General features: G+C 37.5%; 1 protein-coding gene across 1 annotated transcript in view; it reads left to right on the top strand.

Moving 5' to 3' along the window:
• The window catches only part of LOC143189083 (disintegrin and metalloproteinase domain-containing protein 10), a 173,091-nt gene that overhangs the window by 11,123 nt on the left and 140,312 nt on the right, over positions 1-21,656 (top strand). Inside the window, exon 2 of the mRNA XM_076393728.1 lies at positions 21,207-21,360. Within this exon, the coding sequence (XP_076249843.1) occupies positions 21,207-21,360 (154 nt within the window). The remainder of the gene's footprint in view (positions 1-21,206; positions 21,361-21,656) is intronic.

Below are 21,656 nucleotides of genomic sequence, written 5' to 3' on the forward strand. Positions count from 1 at the left end.
GCAGATGCATCATTTCTTCTCTCCACCAAATATTTTAATGATACTGTTTTTCCGCAGTCAGAAATTATCTGGTCCTCATTCGTTTTCGCTAAATTAATCAAAATGCGGTTTCGCCTGACCATTAAATTCAGAATAATATACCTCTTGCAACTGAAAAACAATTCCACGCACAGTATCGTAATTCAGATTGCAACTGATATTTAATTCTATGCGCCTCCATAGATTTGCACTACTTGACATGGTTTGCGCAAGCTTTTACAATCCTATATTATTCAGGAATTGTACTGTAATCATTTTCTGCATTTTAATTTACTTTATAACATGTATGAAAACCGCTGTGGAGAGTGAGTAGAATATACAGTGATCTTGTAAAACGTTTATAAAAATTATGGTGCGATATTTCTGCTGAAATAATGGATCGTAATATGTTGCTGCATGTGTAATTATTCCTATCTAATTATCGGTGAAGCAGCATTGAACAATATGAATGTTTATACCATTACTGACAGTAATAGTGAATAACATGCCCTTTCATGAGATTTTGATGATGGTAGTATCTAGAATATCAACCCTAAATTCTGAAACAACCTATCAGTATAATACGCAGGCCATTCATTTATTTGAGTATCATGATGGTACGATAGCAAACTATGTTCCACATTTTCCAATCATTTGAAATTCAATTTATTTAACCATTAGGTATGAATGTGGCATTAGTGTAAAGTACCATTGATGGAAGCCTTTTCATTTAAATGGTAATCATAGACTTGAATAAACTTCAAGAGAGTCCATCATATTAACACTAAGCGGTAACGGTGGTGAACGAAATTCATAGAACCACTACTCAACAAAATTGTAGTCAATTGCAAACTGTAACGATTGAATACAGTTTGTTAATTCACAACTCTCCTGCGAGTGGCGCAGGCGCGCGGCGTCGCGATCCTGGCTGTTCCGAATTGATCGAAAATTCGTTTTCCTAATTAAAGAGCTCGATCGAACTTCCTAAGTAGATCGTGGCCGACGCTAGTCGGACGAAGGCGGCCGACCTCTGGCGCCGTCCCTACCGCGCTAAAATTCGTTTCTTTTCCCTTCGCGTTTAATTCTTAAAGTAATCAATCCTTGGAGAAGCTTCCACAGAAATTTCAATTTCTCGAGCTCTTAGCTTTACCCCGAGCCCTGCGTAAAAATGTAACGACTTTCAACTTTAAGAGTCTTAATGATTCCTAAGTTCTTGGCGCTGCAACATTGAGATTGAATTACTTTCAGAGTATTTTTACGAGATAACTTAGAAATGAATGAATTACTTCAGATTAATTTTCCGCAAAGTATCCCGCGTAAACCACCATTCGTCAGTTCTATTTTGCATTTTGACCACGTCAGAGACTCAATCGAAAGCAATTCGACACTTTTTGAACGAACAGCCCGATTTAATTGACGCGACGAGCGAGATGGTGACAGACGGGGATTTGGCTGTCCAGCGAGTATTCGCAATTACGCTCTTCTAATTTCTCTCGGTACGACAACACAGACGGAACGCAAGCATGCCGCTTTTATTGCGTCAGCGGGAGCCGCTTATTTATCGATAGCTCGTAAAGGAGCGACCAGCAAACGGCTCATAAACGAGCCTTCAATAAAACTGGCGAGCTCTTGTGACCCTTCCCGCCTCGAGGTGTCCCTCGAAGCGAACCGTTACCCAAAAATTTCAAAGTCTCCAGCCTCGTAAATTTCGATCATGAATTTTTATGATGAATTAGGTACATGTCACATTCGGTTACCAGCCTGCGAGGGAAATTGTCTCTGACCCTTCGTTTAATTACCGATTACGGTATAAGTCAATGATTGTTGGATCGAACCGAAGTTGATCAGTTCAGGTCATGTGTAATATTACTTAGGTGATGTAATAGGCCAGGGAAGATGAACTAGGCAAAATACATACATAGTGAGTCAATTAATTCTTTCTTTAAAAACTTGTAAACTATGTGTTGTATAAGGAAATGTTTTAGACGAAAGTTGTTTGGTATAGAGCAGCATGAAGTTCAATAATTAGTTTTTTTGCTATTTCACTTCTTTATCAAAAAATTAAGGTTGCCTTGAGTTTTTTAACTGTAATGTGCAACATTTGATCATGCCATTGGGGTGTTTAATGAGAACACAATAAAAAATTATTCAGGTATATGAAGTTAATTTTTTTATATACATTTTTTATGCAGCATATAATTTACAAGTGAATTGGAGTGAAAGAGTTAAATGATTCATCCTATATAACACAGAATAGATCAAGCATATACGTTTAACAACGTATCACTGTAGAGTTTGAATAAACATAAATGCAACTTGCCTAGTTTTCGTTGAAAGCTGATCCTTCAAAAGACACTTATTTGATAATCAACACACCCTGTGCTATCATTCCAACGATCTTCTCCTCAACTACTGGTTGAAATAATGACTTAAAATTAATTTAATTTAAAGAACAGTCTATAGATATAAAGCAGATTTCCTTAATGGAAAAATTTATCTTAAAAAATTAGAATTTGTATTACAAATCTAGCTGATTTCTATCAAGCTACTGTGCCACGGTGATGTCGCAAATGGTGCTAGTTAGAGTAACGTTTATACACGACCACACTGTCGAATGCTAATTGAAATTTGTACATTGTTATCGGTTTGTCGCGTGGTTGATCGTTAACCAAGGCAGAACGTGAAAGCGCTTGGTGGGCCGCAGAATTGGTAGCTCACACCCTGCAAATTCATTGCAGCATTATTTTATTACAGGACGTAATGCTGGGAAAATTGGCATGAGATTGATGGTGCCCCGTATTACTGTCAAACACAGAATTTACCAACCTCGTGTTATAAGTGCACATTAACCTGATTTTCGATTCACCGTTTGTCACTTTTTGCGAACTTTCATAGTATCTATAAGTTTATAACTTTCCCTGAACCAAACCAAACAAAGCGAGTTAGTGATGAATTAACCACGATCACATATGCTCTGTTCAATATTCTCAATGTATACTGAAAGTAATTTCCTGGTGACTGTAAAATGTATTTCTGAAACTTATTTTCGAAAGATCGTTTCTCGTGGTATGGAGGATCATGTGATAAGCTGAGTGATATACTCACAGTGGGACTGTACGAGTTTGACTGATTAATCTTCAGCTGTCATTCTACTACATTTGTAATACGCTCTGAGATTTTTACTGATTCGATAATCTTTAACAAATATTCTTGTATATTTGGTTTCATTTGCAAATAGAATTGGACCTTAGCAAATCCAACAGATGTTCACAATGTTATAAATAACTCAGTATTTTGTTTGCAACTAGCTTGTGTAGTAAATCATGGGGAGTAATTAAAGTTTATCTTAGGAAATTATTGTATATAATTCTATTAGACACACAAATGAAATATTTCAATTCTTTTTTTCTCGAAATTATAACTCATATTAAATTTTCCCATAATTTGGCTCTCCTAGAGTTAGTATTCAAGGAATTCAACAGAATCTTTTTATACTTGGGATCCAAGCAGTATAAATGAACAATATGTTAAACACTGCAGAATTTCTCTACTTCCCTATCACCTAATGAAATCGGATCTCCTTCCAGGAACAGTACTCCTCGAAAGCATTAAAAGAAGACCCATATTCTACATTAGGAAGTCTCATTGAGCGCGATAATTGCTCAGCTTAATCCGCCATTTAAGAAAAGTGTCTCAGGACGATCTCACAGTGCGTTTGCATCCGTTCCATCGGTGCTTACCCCACCTAGTTCGAGTCCAAGTCGGCTAATTCGAGGCAGGGACCGGATACTCTTTCGCTTCGGAATGAATCTAATCTTTCCACCCCCTCGACCTACTCGGCCCCAACGAGCGATCGTTTTTTGTTACGTTCGGGCGAAGTAGCAGGTTGCGCACGTGGACCGTTCGGATTTTCAGACGTCGTAGTCAGAGTAGAAAACTTTACGGAAATGGAAAAAGTCTTGGAGGAGATTCTTTCTCGTCCTCCCTCGGCCACGGCAGCCTGGAAATGGTAGGGGATATTCTTGCTTCTCTCCGACGGACCAGCAAAAAGTCGATACGCCACTGCGGCGGATTTTCCACCTGCGGGGGTGACTTTCACACGGGGTCAGATGCGACCCATGGCGTATCGAGTGGACGCTACGAGAGCTTCGAGTTTTTGTTAATAACTTTTGCTATTTGAGGATGTCACAGTATTCTGTCTGAGAAGTGATTGTTCTGCTAATGAAAGTTGTAATATGATATGGAAGATGTAGAGATGCTTATAACAATTATACAGGGTATTCCTGAAGGTTGGTGCTAAACAAAGAAAGAACTCGTCAAGATAAGTAAAGAAGTATTAATAAACATGGGTCCAAATGCAGAAAATTTTCGATATGACATCCATTCATTTCAATATATGCTTCGACATGTATTCCGTCATTTCCAAATTCGTAAATCGTTTCATTATTGCACAAGGTAAAGAGAAACTAAAGAATCTTACGTATTCACAAACGCAGTAACACTAAAATGCAGCGGTTACACTGAATGTATTTTCTGATGAACGATGTTTTAACGACTATGTCTAAACTTGTCTTTCTCGTACGATAAATAATTCAGACATATTCGTCAGAACATCAGTTCGTCAGAAAACTCATCCACGGTAATCGTAGTCTAAAGTGAAAATATCCTTCGGTTGTTACTGTTGCTGAACGAGCAATATCAATGTATATTGTATTTTTTTTATCTAACCTAACGACCTACTGTATAAATTGTAGATAGACACGCAGTAAATTTGTTGGCTGTTAAAAGATCGCAGTATAAAATATTTTAGAACTACGAAACTAACGATATTTAGACCCATGTTTATTAAAACATTTTTACTTGTTTTCACAAGTATTACATACCTCTAAAGTTTGCCACTAACTTTCAGAAACATACCGTATAACTGCACAGTCCTAAAAAATGACGGTAGCATTTGAATAGTTACTTCGAGATTACTTTAAGTTGAGCCTTTTAAAGAGTTTCCGTGTCTTTAAGAGAGTTCTACTTTTGTTTGACGGTTCGTTATTGGTTCATTATCAAGAAAATCAATAACTCATTAGGACTAACTAAAAACTTACAACTTACATTGGTAACTTTAATTTACCAATTAATTTACCAACTTCATTTCTGGAACTCTTCAACAATCACTACAACGTGCTTTAAAAAATACTTATATTACTTTATGAAATATATTATATCACGAAAGCTGTACACACCATAATTATTTAAATCATAACAGAACACTTACAAAGCTGAAAGAAATTTCATTAGAATCGTTTTGACTCATGCAAGGACACAATATCTTGTGAAGTAACCTAATATTACATTTCATAAGTAGTATAAGCCAACGATATGTCAGCCGTTGCAACAGTCTACCAGAAGTACGAGAACCAATACATGTTGAAAATATTTACAGTGTTTCAAAAATGTTGTAACGTACTCCTGCACACAGGCAGGAGTTTCTGGGAACGTTAAGTCGCTTTCACACTTCGAGCATCCTTTACGGTTTTATCCGTGCAAATACTTTAGTGACTATCCCGCAGTAACCTCTCAGAGCATACACTCATCTCCATACGGGTAACTTTTTCTGCAAACTTGTACGCTCCTGCAAAGCGTGCGGTCAGATAGTAACACACGCTGCGCAGGATTTATTTAATTTACTGACCGCACAAGGCAAGGTGCATCCGACGCTCTTGTCCTCCTTTTGCAAACAGAAATTTCACCTGAACAAGGTGAACCTCCGCGCGCAAGTTTGGCTAGGAATTAAGCGGCGGCTGGATCCAGCGCGTCCGCCCTTAAACGCGTATAACTACTCGTGTAACTTTTATTTCCAGTTAATTTCTAAATGGGGGAGTCGCTTCCCGTCGTAATTCGAATTAATGGGAATTTCAGGGATTAGACTTTTAATTAAACGATCCCGCTCCTTTCCGTCTCCGCGTCAGTTCGTTTCTCATTCAGAAAGAGAAATAAAGAAACTTCGCTTTTCACCGTTCTTCGTCGGGGTAAATACGTGACCAGCGAACAGCGGGGGAAAAAGGAAACCCGATAGACAGAGCGATTGTGGCGCAACGCCGTCGTTATCTCGCGCTTTTTCCCCTGTCTCCCTTCCCTTCTTGCCCCTCATTTCCATCCTTTAGCCATCCTTATCCGCGGCTTACCGAGAAACGACGGACAAAGGACTGAGCAGGAGAAGGACAATCGTAGCGGGAAGGGTTGCAGAAAAACGACAGTAACAGAAAAGAGTCGTCGTAGGGCTACGGTGGAATGGCCAAGGGTGGAGCTTTGTAACTTGGTCAAAGGGGAGTAGAGACGCTCATAGTGTATATTAGCAGCGATTTGTTGCTGGTGGACCAGCGATTTCTTGTCGAATCGACCTGGCGTGGAACGAGGTCGGAGGGGGTGGGTTCCAAGACGATGAAATGTGGGGAAAACTACTCGAAAGCTACAGAGAAAAAGAAATGAAACAGCGAGAGGGAGAAAATATGGAGGAGGCATGAGGTAATGGATGTCCATAAAGAGAAGAAAGTAAAAAGAGGGGGGTGGGATCGAAAAGCGGGACCCAGAAGAGGCGTGAAACACATGTGGGAAAGACGTGCTGCCGATTGAAGAGAGAATTCCGAAAGAACAACTTACGAACAGAGACAAGAAGTGGGACGTCAAGGGAACATGGGGAGGGAAAGGAGAAGGGATGGTAGAGGGAGGAGGAAAAATTAGGAAACAGGCAAAGAGAGAAAGTAGAAAACTAGAGGGGACGTTGGGAGAGAAAAAAGTATATAGTCGAGTGGCGAATTGTGGAGGGTAATGAAAAGAGAGAGAGAACAGGTCAGAGGTGGGGGCAGTGAGAGAAAATCGACGCGTGCTGCAAACATCGACGCCGAAAAGAGCGCAGCGATGGCGGTTTGGACCGTGTGTAATTGCAGCGAGAAAGTGACCTACCGAATCGAGGACGCGGTACGTGACACACGAAAAATTGGATAATGCGAATTGGCGGTAACAACCTCGGGGAGGGGACTAGAGAACGGCGGGGCAGCATAAAATTGCGAGCAACGATGTGTACGTGTCCGAGCGGGCGAGGGATGAGCAAGGACAAAGTGCCACGCCGATTGCGTTGTAACGGCCACGGAAAAATGCTGTTGTTAATGTATATCATTACTGACGCGGCAGGGCATTATTTTTCGAAATATTTCGCGTCGCATCTGCGACCCTCGATCGTCCATTCTACGAGTGGCACCTCGCGTCACGAGCAAGTGCACACGGGAAAATTGATATTTCTCTCTTTGCCCTGCCATTGCTTCGTGAGAAATGTTCAAGGTGTGATCAAAAACAAGTTTCTACGAAACGTCTCTAGAATGTCCAGCATGTTAAGGTACCGTTTCAATATTTTAGTAACATTTTCATCTTTATGTTTTTCATGTTTGAAAAAGGAAACAATCGTTCATCGATGCTTTCATAAGGGGTATATATACATATATACAGGGTGTAACAGGTATACGTTTCAATATTTTAAGAGTCGATGGAATATCTCAATTGGGTTACAAAATGTCCTGTAACATAGTGTCCGATCTGCTTTCGTTTTGCAGTAATAATGCAATAGAAATGAAAATAGAGAAAAAGTGTCATATAAACGTAGGTTCAAGAATGCTTTATTAAAAAATTATAAGGAAAATGTGAAACTGATGTGGACTGATTTTTGTTCAATGTAGAAGTGTTAGAGGTGTTTCTCTTGGTAATTGTACCTTTTTCTCATTTATGTTTACTTATCCAAGCTCTGTTTTCTAATTCAAATCGTCTTAATATGCATGGTAATAGTACTACTATTGTTTGGTAAATTGTACGATATCACAGTAGTAACATACCACGAAGGTTTTCGAATCGAGAATATGTTGATATTGACTTTTTTACTTTATTTACGGTTCCACAAATGAAAGTTTGTCTATCAACAACTGAAAGGAAACGAAGGAGAAATTCGCAACGTAGTACGTTCAATTTTTCATGGATATAACGTAGGTAAATATTTTCAATCAGTCCGTTGTTATTTCGTACTTTATTGTGGTAATTTTTTAATAAGGCATTTTTTAACCAAACATTAGTATGCGAAAATTGAAACAATAAAATAAATTGAAAATTTCTTAAATTTGAATATTCAAAGCTTCGAATATTTGAAATTTAAATACGTTACAGTTTGAATACTTGAAACTTGGAAATTTGAAATTTGAAACTTGAAATTTGAAGTTTGAATATTTGAAAATTCAGAACTTTGATCAATTGATTGACTTACGCTAAGAATATAAAAGAAAAGGTGTTACACTTATCTTAGCGCAAACTCGCGGAGAAATGTTTACTAGATCCCTCCACACTCGTATGTACGAAGCGTTATTAAGTATTCACAAACATCAAAATTCGCGCAATACTCGTGGAAAATGATCATATCCTGATTAGCGCGAATCTGAACACATTATCGATTATTTTCAGAAGCTAACTTTTCCATTAAAAAAATAGTAAGCTGAATTTCCTTGTAACAGGATAAATCTCCTCTCAGGTTCATTCGAGGTCCTTAGTTCAGGGGGAAACACTTTTAAAAATTGCACTCAATAATTCAGACGCTGTTCCCCGTCGGTTGATAAAAGAGTTGGGTGGAAGTAGTAAAGAACTACTCAGTATAATTTGTTGAAATTATACTGGCAATCATTCTTCTCCAATTGCCATAGAATTTTGGTAATTTAAAACTTTAACCATAGTAATTTACTTTTCATTAGGCGAGGCTGGAAATCATAGAGGCATTGCCCTCTCAGTTGTTAACAGTGTTAGATTTCCGATTCAAAGCAAATAGAGATTCTCCCCTTTTACTTCCATATCTCTTCGTTTCCTATTTGCCTTTTCTTCGAATTATTTCCGTGTTTGCGAGCAACAACCACCAAACGACCGAAGAATGAAATTAATGAATGGAGCAATATCCCAGAATTTATTCGGCCATATCAGCGTCATAATTTCAACTCAGACGTTCCCGTGATCCAAAATTCCGATTAAACTGTAATTGTTTCTTGTCACCGGAAGTGGGCTGCACTGAGTGCGATATTTTCGTCGTATCGCTTTCGTTCACGGTGATAAATAGCGCTTTTACGACCTCTCACTTCGTTTATCGCGCCTGTTTTATTTAATGTCACGTAAAATGCTGCTTTTATACGGGTTGTCTCTCGGACGACCAAACTTTTGAGAGCTTGCTCTACTTGGGACTGGAAAAACGCTCGACGAACTTGCTGATAATTATAAACACTTTTAGTACTCTGACGTTCTTTCCGATAGTTTCACGCAAGTAGTTTCGCACACGATAATGGCAGGAAGTTCGATAATTTGATTATATTAATTATCGGTGTGTAAAGAAAGCAAAGGCAGAATGTTGACTTCGGTGGACTCTTAACTATAATTTAGTACCGTTGCAATGAATACTTGTGTCCTATATAGAAGCAGAGCACGAGTGCCTGTTCTTCTGTAAAAGGCGTACTTCCAATGTACACAGAGTTAACTGCGTTGTGGCTGACCCGTAACGAGTTATTCTACTGCTCGTGATTCAAGTCGCGCTGCGCCAACAGCGGCCAGCTACAATGCAATCCAACGATTGAGATTATAAAACTGAAACAATAAATTTGCCAATAGCATGATAAATCGATGGTTCTTGGGTCAGCATTTTCGAGCAGAAAAATTTTCAATTCTACCATAGAAGTAATTGCATCGCATACCTAGATTCTCCAGTGTCATTTCGCGATGAAAATTATTTTTTCACTTTAAATTTAGTAAATAAAGTCACATGCATATTGCTAACCATGAATGTTGTACGTATGAATAAAAAGAATGGAGATAAACCGTCTCTAGTTACTCGCGAGGCAATTTTCTCAATATACAGCACCATATTTTACTGGAGGATTTGTTGTGTGTATTTTAATATGCCATAAACTTAAAGATATACGTTTCATACCAGATTAACTATGGCCCTTAAATTAAATATAACAGACGCAACAATAAAGGCCTCTCGTTGGAATAAACTCGTCTTAATTACTTCAGCAATAAAGGAGCCATAGAGGAAATAAATGGCTGGCAGTAGTACGTAACAAGATTTATAGCGACATCAAATTACAAATGGGCAATAATTAACATGCGAAACATCGATAAAATACTGCAGCCTGAATCACGTTTCAGACGTTAGCATTTACTTTGCTTTTATTTTCCAGTGTAAATTAATTTTTGGAACTTGCGAAACTCATATATCATAAATAAATGTTTTTTAACAATAATAATCCATAAATATATTTATTGATACACGAAGCTGAGAAAATGATATATGGCTTTGCTTCAGTAATTAACAGTAATAATTCATAAATATATTTATTGATACACGAAGCTCAAAAAATGATATATGGCTTTGCTTCAGTAAATAGTACTTTGAGTTAGGAAATTAAAAAGTTTCATACTTTTTTTTTTATTACAGTAATAAAAGTAGAATATAGAGGATGCAATAAATAGACTGTTAATGTTTATGCAAGGACTGGAGAAATGTAATCTAATTAAAGATTTGTTTCGCCTTTCAAATATGAAAAAGATCTTTCGATAATTTTTAGTTTTTCATATTATATAGATCTTGTGTTCTTTTCCGCGTTAAAATTTTTCATAAGTGTATAAAAATTCGCAGTCTACTAATCAAACATCGTTTAATAGTGAGTCTTCACCTATACTATTCTTCTCAGATTCCATTTAAAGATAATTATTTTACTGAATAATATTAGTAATTATGTCACGAAAATTGTTAAAATAGCTTAGTTTAGTAAAGAATATAAAACGCTGGATTTTTAACAACTAATTATTTGCGGATTAACATACCAAAGCAAAACTATACGATTGAATGATTCATCATTTTGCAATAAAAATTATCTACATTTTCTGATGTTTTCTTAGAAGTTATATCTCATTTGTAAATTACTATTCTCATATCAAAACGACTATTTCAATGAATAATAATATTAAGTATAGTAAGAAAATTGCTATTATGTATGTTATTAGAGAAAAAATGTATAATTCTCGATTTCATAAAGTCAATTATTTGTGGAGTAACACACCAATGCAGAACACGGTCCGAATATTAGAATTCTTCAAATATAATAGATTAAAACAATCCAATTCTCCGTGTTTCCTTTCAGCAGCATAATCCACAGCTCTTCCGGCCTCAAAGTAGCTCACTAGATTTGCATATCCTACGATAGACGCCCCGAGAACCCACAATTTTTCCGCCAACAGAAGTTTCGCTTTGAAGGTAGGATCGCCATAAACCTGAACGCATTGGCGTTCACTTAGGCGGCTCCGTAATTTGCTCATGCTCAGAGAGTCAGGAATAGGGTCGAATATCGACGTTATATCCTGCAAACGAGAGAGGTGATCGGGACACGAGCGCTCCCCGCGAGAATTTGATCGACGCAGCGGCGCCTCGAGCGTCATTTCCATAACGGGGTGTTAGCGAACGCTCGTGTGGCGTAGTTTCCAACCGAGGGGGATGGAAAGTGGGCGGGAGTGTTCGCGCGGCGGAAGAAAAGACGACGAAGACGCTAGGCACCTTTCAGCAGCGCGAAAATGGAAACTAATTGCTACAAATTCTGCCGCGGTGTTACCGCTCCGCCGCGTGAGCACGCGGGAAGTTCATTACGCGTTTCCAATGGTTCGTTTTCTCGCCGTCCCCCCCTGCACCCGATCCCCTTTTGCCAGATTTCATTCGCGACCGCCCTTCAGGCCTCGAAATTCGCGCATTGTTCCCACGAGACACCGCGGATGGCGGATCTCGCAACTGTAAATGCAGTTATTACTGCGAAAGCGTATACAGGGTGCAACAAATACAGCCTTCGATATTTTAAGAGGTAGTAGGAGATAAATTGTAGCACGAAATGTCCTATAACATAGTGTCTAATCTGCTTTTATTTTACAGTAACAATGCCTTAAAGTTAGTACCTTTAAGACAGGTACTAACCTTTACGAGAGGTACTAACTTTCAGATGAAGAAATAATGTCTTAAAGGTAGTACAGTCAACCCTCGTATGACGCGATTAATGCGTACTGTGTTACATGGAAACCGCGTTATATGGAAACTGCGTTAAAAGAAATTCAGAATTAGTGTAAATCAGAATAATTCGTACCGCGTTATATGGAAAAGAGGGAAATTCCCTATTAATTTCAACCGTAAAAGTATATATATTACAGAAACATCGCGTTTTAAGATTATCGCTCGTCGCAATTTTTACTCTGCGTTATATGAAAACCGTGTTATGAGAATGCCTCGTTATAGGAGGGTTTACTGTACCATGTTTGGAAGCTAAGAGTAAAGGCGAATTTAGACTTTCAACTTTGGGTGATTGTTATGAATGATTCATCCATAGTGAGAAGTGTAAAGATCGGTTTCATTTCCATTTCTCCCAAAGTGAAAAGTCTAAATTCACCTTTACGTTTTTCGCTGTGGATCTATCGAGAAATCATCATCCAAGCATCTTCTTATATCTTAGATTTATAATAAAGTTTTGTTTCAAAAGTTAACTGGTCGAGCAAAATTAATTTGGCGTACAACGCGTACGTCGAAGACTGTATTTGTTACACTCTATACGTTGAAAAGATTTACCGCTGAGAATGAAGGTAAGCTAGTGAATCGAGTTAGCGGGAATCCTGTTTTTGCCTGATTTCATTCTACCCTCGTCCAGAATCACAATACCAAGCGAGAACAGGTTGCTATAGTTAATTTAGTTCGTCACGCGGCAACCCCTTTGTGCGCCCCTTTCATCTTTCGACTAAACTAGCCAGACGTTTTTGCCAACAACCGCCACAGAACTTTCTTGTCAAATATTGAAACTCAAGGAAACGCTTGCTTGCAAGGAACGGTACTTCTCGAAGGCTTGCGTAATATACGCCGTGCTCGCAAGAGAAGATTTTGCGAGAATTTATACACTCCTGCAACCCCTTTACAAATTACGTTACTACTTTTTCGAGGTTCTGACTTATGTGAGTTTATTATTTTTGTAGAAAGGTTTAGACATCTATTACATTCAATGACGTCTGATCTATGAACACCTTTGGCTAATTTTTAGCAACATTTGAAATCCTCGATATAATACGTTTTCGAATATACAGAGTATACTAGGAAGATTATGTAAAATTTTAGGTACGAGTTTTATGTACAAATGAGACGAAAAGTTAAGAAAACTACGACAGGCCTATAAATATTAAAGTTGAAAAGGTGAATTTAAATTAGAGGAGAATTATTCGTATTATACTGGCCCTTTTAATAATAATTTAAAGATTCGTTTAAAATACCTTATTTAGTATGATTTTGGCAAGTTTCCTCTTGTACGACACATCTTACCATAGATTGTACAATATGCTAGAGTTAATCTAAGCTGTACCTCGATAAGTATAATTTTTAGGACATACAATATCGACATAAACTTTATTTTTTATTTTGCTTACAATAAAATATTTGTCTACGTCCTTTTTCGTTATCCCATCGTCTTACTGATACACCCAGTATTTTACTCAACAATTTTAAATTAACGAACGTAAAAAATTAATACGCTATTGTCTGTTATTGGAAAATCATCCCTCTTCCTGAATCGGGTTCCACGATACAACCAAAGCAACGATTTACTCTTCTCCAACGCGATCTATTCCCTTTAGAAATAAATAATTAGCTCGCTCCAGGCAGCTTATCCATCCACGAGCGCGTTTGAACCTGCGCTAAATATTTGATCGGCCTCCAAAGTTCTGGTCAACCGTTCACACGTTTTGCTTCCCCGAGCGAAAAAGGAATATGCAACGAATGGTTTTTGCCCCCGGCTCCGTACTATCCATTTAGCACAGCGTTAATCCAGAATTCATGAAACACGTGATGGGAGATCAGGTTTCCTCTTCCCTTCGATCCCCCTTTAGTCGTCGCTACACATCTCTTCATTCCACTTCGCCATCTCCGTTCCAACCCCTGTCACGCCTTCGTTGCCAGCCCTTGTCAGGATATCCTGGTTCTCACGCGCGCAGGATGTTTCGTGCAACGCGATCCAATCTGGGAATGAGGGTCGAGTAAATTTGACAGGAGACAATCGGAAAAAAATGTTTTCTGCATCGGGAGTTGTTCTAAGAGTCTACTGTCGTTGATGTGGAGGAAGGTTGCTGCATTTACATCGCTATAAAATTTTTTATTGCAGGTTGGAAATAAAATATTTTTAATATTTAACAAATGAAGGAAACGGAAGGTTACTACTTATGCCTTCAAGATAATATAATTGCTTTTTTTCAAAATGTAATAGAAAAAGTTAGGCAAGTAATTTTTTGTAATTGTAACATCAGTCCACTCAAAGCAACCGGTTTTTGTAGAATGGACCTTTAGTTTCCTGGATTGAATCACTCGATTTAAGTTTAAAGATCATTAAATTTTCTTAACAACAAATTTACGAAATATTTTAAAGAAATGTCAGCATAAATGGTACTAAATGGTAGTGATTATTGTCTTAACTTAGTATATAAGCAACACACATCGCCATTCATACAGTACAAATTGTTTATACATTACAAGGTACCCTGGTGATCCAACCTAAGCGCCTATCCAAATTCAGCAACTTCCCCTTACTGAGATATCACGAGATTTCTCGCTAGATGATCCAGCGAAACGTCACCAAAACGCGACACTTAATAAATTCAGCCTCTATTACCGATATATCCAAGTTTCACGACACGAACGTCCCCTAGTTTTCATATACAGATTTCCTCCCCTATTTGTCACGGTCCCAGTAACACTGCTTATTTGTACACGTCCGTGTTCGTACCCCGCGACGATAGCATGCAACTGCGCTCCGAATTCGCCAGGCTGGAAATGATCGATTCTCAGAGGGGGTCAGCTTGCTTCGACGAGACATTAGTTCTCCCGCTGGATTTCCACTTCTCATCCCCACCTTTATCCAACCTGTGCAGAATGTCGAGGCTGCTGTGTTGCAGTGCCGCGGCTAAACGTCTGTGCGGAGCGCGAGTCCTTTGGTGAAATCGACTGATGCCAAGCTTCGATATTACTCCGTCGGAAAAGTAATTTACGACGCTGTTCAGATTTCATCTGGATGCTCTTCGGAATCGAACGATTCATGAAGCGAGATAAAAGCCGGACCCGTTTCCCTGTACATAGCTTTTCTCTGTCAGGTCGATCCACGGTTGTCAGTTCTCCTGCTTTATGCGGCCCCCTTTTTTGCTATCCAAGATGCGACAGAGAGTTGTTGCAAATGGGAATTTCACTGCATCCGATACGAGCCGAGCCAAGTTCAATGTAATTGGGTTTGTACGAAAAGACAGCGTGGGGGGCTCTTTGAGAGACAGTTTCGCGCTGCAAGACAAAGACGGAAGTTTAAAGCCTTCTGCTGAGAACAGTTTACACATAGGATTCACTGTCAAACGCACTTGGTCTGTAACTGTCGGAAGATTCTTGATGGCTTTGGAGGGAAGTGCATTGCGTTCACACGGATGTAACGAGAGGAAACTGTCTACGAATTCCTTGATTGTTTAAATTGTAAAATTGCGTCTGTATCGCAGGTTTCATTTAAGTTTATTACAAAGATAATGTCAGTCCAGGATATGTGTTAATTGTAAACGTAATTTTTCTTTGAAATTAATTTTAACATCAATTGTTTATACACATCGTATTCTTATAAAAGATTATCTTTTCCTTAGTCAATGCTAAATAGAATTAGTTACATATATATAAACAAACGTTTTTTCTCTGAAGTATGTATTCTTTCAAGAGTTTGTAATTTTGGCACACTGTTAAAGACGGATATATGTGAGCCCAGGTAGTTCCAGTGTTAAGCTTGTTATGAATACTCAGGATGCTCGACAGCAAGTTTAAAACATTTTAAGGGATAATTCTACGTATGAACATAAAACAGAATGAAGAATGACGAGGATTCACATCAGAATTATTAATTGTTCTAAAAACTGCTAAACTATAAATTATGAAATGTGTCTGACTCGACTCATTCTACTTATTTAGTCTACTCGTTCTACTGACATTATTATCTAACAAAAACTACATCACTCTTGCTTAAACTTTCTTCATAACTTATTTTAAATACCTTATTTTCATGTATGTACATGAAAAATAAATATAAAAGTAATCGAATCTTTTTAGTATGTCGTCTAACAAATATGCATATGTATATTCTAATGCAGACAAAACACAAGACCACATAATAACGTTATAACTTCATCTAAACATTTGTTGTGATCAAGCATGTATCCTAATAATTTTGATCGTGAGTATACCTCAATGTTCGCAAACAATCTACAAGGTTATCAAAGTTATCGAACACCCACATGTCCAGCATTCCATAACTGGTAACCGTGAAATAAGTTACACATACACATCCAGGAACATATCACACCCAGTTGAAAATCGTGTCTACAACAATTCCTCTGTGGAAATTGTTGCAAGAGCCGAGCACTGATAACCCGTGGACGCGTCACTCAGTGGTGCGCGCGATATCTCCGGATATTCTGGATAAATCTGTCGGTGAGCGAGTCATCGTGAGCGCATGATATCTGCGCGTGCACGCGCCACCGAAATTCGGCATATCTATTCCACGCTCGAACGCGAAGTGCCTATCGAGGCAATTTTTCCCCTGCACTTCCCATCCTCTCAGCGATCCTGCTGGCTGTCATAATTGCATTGGCCGATTGACGGGGATCGAACAGGCCGTATCGCGGCGCTCCGAAGCCGACCAGGCGTCATTAATGGAATTTCGCTTGGCAGGTGTATGTGATTCGAGAACAATAACGTTTACGGTTACGGTAATGGAGAACGATAACGACCGTAGGAACATCGATGGCTTTATTTTTCTAGAGTTCGCGACGCAACGTCGTTCTAATACGCGCCATTGACGCGCGCAGGGTGAAGCGGAAGCCGAAGGATTAGCGAAAGGGATACGATTCAAGTCGTATTTTAGCGACAACGACGAATAAGCTGATATGAAACGCTGAAGTTTCTCTACGTGTCTCTATAGGGTGTCCTGAAGATGGTAGTATACTGGGTGTGTTAATAAACTTTCGAGAATACTTCATTTAAAATATGGATAACGATAATTCATATTATACAGGGTGTCCCACGTAATTATTGCCAAGATTTTTCACTGAAATTTTAAACAGTTTTGAAAAAATGAAAGAAACTGACAAAATTTTCAGGCTTTTCTGATATTTTCAGGAACAAATTTTTCCAGTGAAAAATGGATTTCAAATTGCGATATTAAAAATTTCCATCAAACGTCTTTTTCAAGAGAATACCGAGTTGGCCTTGAAAAAATAGACATTAAAGATTCACTATTTTAGATATGTAATTAACGATTATGTTGATCTGCGGCATATTTCCAAATATAAGGCACTTTAAAGGCATAATATAATAGGTTGCTGAATTCGTCTTGAAATCAAAAATAGATGATGCCATTTAAAAAACTCAAGATCGACTCGTTATACTCTTGAAAGAACATTTTTTGGAAATTTTTAATATCGCAATTTGTAGACCATATGAAACTGGCTAAGTTTTGCTGGAAATAATTTTTTCTAAAATTATAGAAAGAGTACGTGGGACACTGTGTAGTATAATAATTCAATTAAATAAGCGTGAGGTTATCATTTTCAAAGTAGACTTCTTAAGCTTGCACTCGTTTATTTATAAATAGATATAAAGTAATGGAAAGTGCATTTTTGCTATCACCCTTTTTCTACGAAGAAGTTAAACCAAGTTCTAACGAGACAAATTAAACGACCACAGTCTCCTTGTAATTTTTCTTTACTTCCTTGAGTAAGGTCTTGTAAAGAGGACGTATTTTAAAAAAGATGGTATTCAAAGTAATGCAACTTCATTATTAAAACAGATGAAAGGAAGTGAGTACCAGAAATATTAGGATCAATAGATCTGACTCAGACAAAATTCAAACACAATCTTCTAGAAAGTAGAACTCAATATTAAAAAGTTGTACTTTTGATTTCTTTCTTCATGATAGAATCGCCACCTGTCTATTAATATTAAATTATATAGTAACTGTATGGCTTTAAGGCAAAACAGTGTAAGTTGGATTTTCCAAAAATTGAATTTATGACTTCATTGATGTCTACTATATACATAGAATCGCAGAAATAAGGTCAACGAAGATTATTTTCTTATATTTCTAGAAAAAATGATATTAAGTGATATATTTGTACAATTTTCTATCGTTCTTAATTGATATCGTTTATGAAATGACATAATGTCACCAGTGTTCGAAACCCTGTATAGTAACAAAATAATAACAACATTTTATAAGCTAGAAAGTCGGGATGGAAAATTGAGTTCACACACTTACGTCCCAACACAAGTATTCGTAGACCAGAAGTTTCTAGAAAGTTACTGTCGCGTACAAAACGATGCAACGAAGGTGACAGCGTAATATTATCAGCGTCAAATGTTGTCACAGTAGATAGCTTAATACTATGGTGCAGCCTTGTAATGTACAGCTAATGGAAACATTCTTCTACTTTTTGTTGTCGAGTCAGTTTACACGAACTTAATTTCAGCGTGACGCGCTGAGAACAATTTCTTCATGTTTCCTTTAAACTTTTTCTTAGATGGTTATAAAAGCAAAGATCCAATTTATTTGTGCCTGCTTTAGGAGGAAGCGATACGTTCTAGTCGCTGACTGCGCTTTGATCCCCAAGGTCTTGATTACCATGTATTGTGGCACCGTGCACGCTAAACTATATAACAGTTAACAAGCCCGAACTTCCAGCATGTGGTACGGCAAATTATCTAAATTCCGACTAGCAATGCAATATCGATCGGCCACAGCTTCTGAAAACTAGAAATTGCCGCGTATAGACAACTATGTGGAGCAACAGCTGCTAACGCCAATATTGAATTATTAAAGAGCTTGAACTTAGATTTTACCTTCAAACTAATTTCGTCATTCTATACTTTCATATTAAAGGTATATTCTGATTGAACAGTGGACAAATGTCCACTGAATTGTTTTAGGATTTTTCAAAAGTAAGATGTAAGAGTGAACCATTTGAGTTCCATAATTGTGTTTGCAACATTTTAATATTTCGTTTTTATAATAAGACGACTACGACCGACTTGCAAATAACATTATAAATCACTATAAAATAACACTGTAAAAAATCTTTAACTAATATTTCGATTCTGTTTCAACGGAAATGCAAATATCTTAAATACTTTATGAGAAAAATTTTGGAAATATTAATCGACTAAAAAAATAGGGTAACCACACTTCCAGAAAAATGTAGATAGTTTTTGCTAATTAGAGGACAGTCCTTTATATTTTAAGTTAATTTTAGCATCAGTTCCAAAGAAAAATTTATAGGTGATAAGTTGTTAAATATCAAGTTAAATATTTCTATTAATTTCGAACTCATCAATTTTGCCAATTTGTACTTTCTCGAACGTGTAATTTTTACTGTATACTGAAAATAAGTTTGAGTAGGTACTATAATGTAACATACACAATTAAGAGAATCTATTTTTTATCCAACGAATAGAAATATTAAGTTAACTCTTCAATAAAGAACTTGTATCTCATAGAGTTGAAATCCCATTAGTCGACATTTGGGCACATTTTTAAGGTATCACTGCACAATAGTCCTGGAAGAAGGTTTCCAAGATAGAGTATCATCAGTCGTCTTACTAAGAAGAATATAATACTGTAGGATTACCACCAACACAATGAAACTACAGAAAATATTGGAGAAGGATTATTGAAGATCTTTGTTTCAAGTATTCCACTAGCTCTCGTCTCTGACGTTACTTGTTACATCCCCGTATCAAGTAGCTTGAAGAGAAGATTCCATCAAACTGCAAATCCAAGTAATTTTGGTGTTACGAATCCTACTCACTCTACGTAGAGAGATTAATAATATTTTTTATAAAGTCTTCTATGGAATTCTTAGCAAGTTACACTAGATCCTTCACTTAAAATAGATTTAAGATCAATGATGGTTCAATTAAGCTATTATTACTCAGGTAGTTGACTCCTTCGTTTAAGTTCTCTATTTTCTAATAATGAACAGCATTTTCTTGATTAATGCTGCTGATTTGTGTGTAAAGGACGTATACATGTTATTAAATTTGTGCAACGAATCACGCGCAGTTCATTAACGCGTATCTCGGAAGTAAGTCACCAGTTTTCGTCCTGAACCGCCCACCAGCCTTATGAAGGCAAAGGAGAGATAACATCTTGAGGCTGGAGGCACGAGGGGCTACAATCAAGGGGTTATGGTGTTGCGTGCGGTAAACAGATAAATGCTGACTTGAAGTGCATGAAACGGTACGGTGAAGGAAGATAGGGTGCACCGAATCGTGAAAATGTATTACCCCGGAAATAATTTGCATTTAGATCTCTCGATATTTCAAGAGAATAAGCGCTTCTTTCATTGTTACGTTGCTTTTCATGACTTTTACATTTACAAAAGACTCGAGAGATGTATAACGAGGCAAATAAAGGACTCACGAGTTGATTACTGGTTCACTGACTCGTACTACTTGCACTGACAATGATGTACATATAATTATAAATTAACCTTAAAATTTTTAATTAACTTCTGAAAAGAGAATTCAGTGTGAACTTTAAAGCACCAATTGATGAGCTAATAATAGAAACAACTCCTGTCAAATTTTACAAGTTTTGTATAGGAACATATTCTTGTAAACAAAAATGAAACATATAGCATAGTAGAATCTATAATGTAACAAGTATAATATATGTGATATGCTGAATATTTTTTTAAATCCAAAGTTATTCTGATCTCTTCAACTGTATTCTGCTCTGACACATTATTGACTCGTACTACTTGACTCTATCAATATATCTGAAATGCCAGTTAACATCGATTCACGTGCACTAAATTCACTACCCACGATTAAACTGTGAACAATTCAAACAGCAACAGCCTGTTACTAACAAAGAAATATCTATTTTTGTGAGCAGAACAATACATACACATTTTATAGTAAGATATCTAGTATCGTCTGTTTGTGTATATCGTACTACTTCCTTCTCCACAGAACATTGATACGTCCATCAACGTCGATTAATCTAATCTATTGTTTTCTCTGTTGTTTCCAGCGATCACGCATGGATCCTACATCAGACACTACACTGCCGCTTGGTACGACACCGCGGCCTTGAGAGAGCATCGCACCAGAAGTCGTCGTGACATTTCGACTTCCGGACATCCAGGGGACGCGACGTTGAATCTACGCCTTCACGCTCTCGACAGGTTCGTAAAACCACGTATTCTTGGTGGAAATGGAAAGCAATAGAAAGGTAGAAAGAGGAGTAGCGGAAGGGAGGATGGGGGTGAAATGGGATGTGGAAAGGAAAGCTTTGTCGAGAGAAATTCCACTTTCTCGCGCCACTCAGAAGCGGAATAATCTTTTGACGCCAGCGGTTATGTTATAACAAACAGATATACTTTTTCATTTCGGATTATTTATAACTGGAAGAAGTTAATCTCAACGCATAAATGATTTAACACTATGACAGTCGCGCAAGTTTATAAAAGAATCTTCGTTA

Source organism: Calliopsis andreniformis, chromosome 3 (assembly GCF_051401765.1).
Source record: "Calliopsis andreniformis isolate RMS-2024a chromosome 3, iyCalAndr_principal, whole genome shotgun sequence".
In the NCBI taxonomy this organism is placed as follows: domain Eukaryota; kingdom Metazoa; phylum Arthropoda; class Insecta; order Hymenoptera; family Andrenidae; genus Calliopsis; species Calliopsis andreniformis.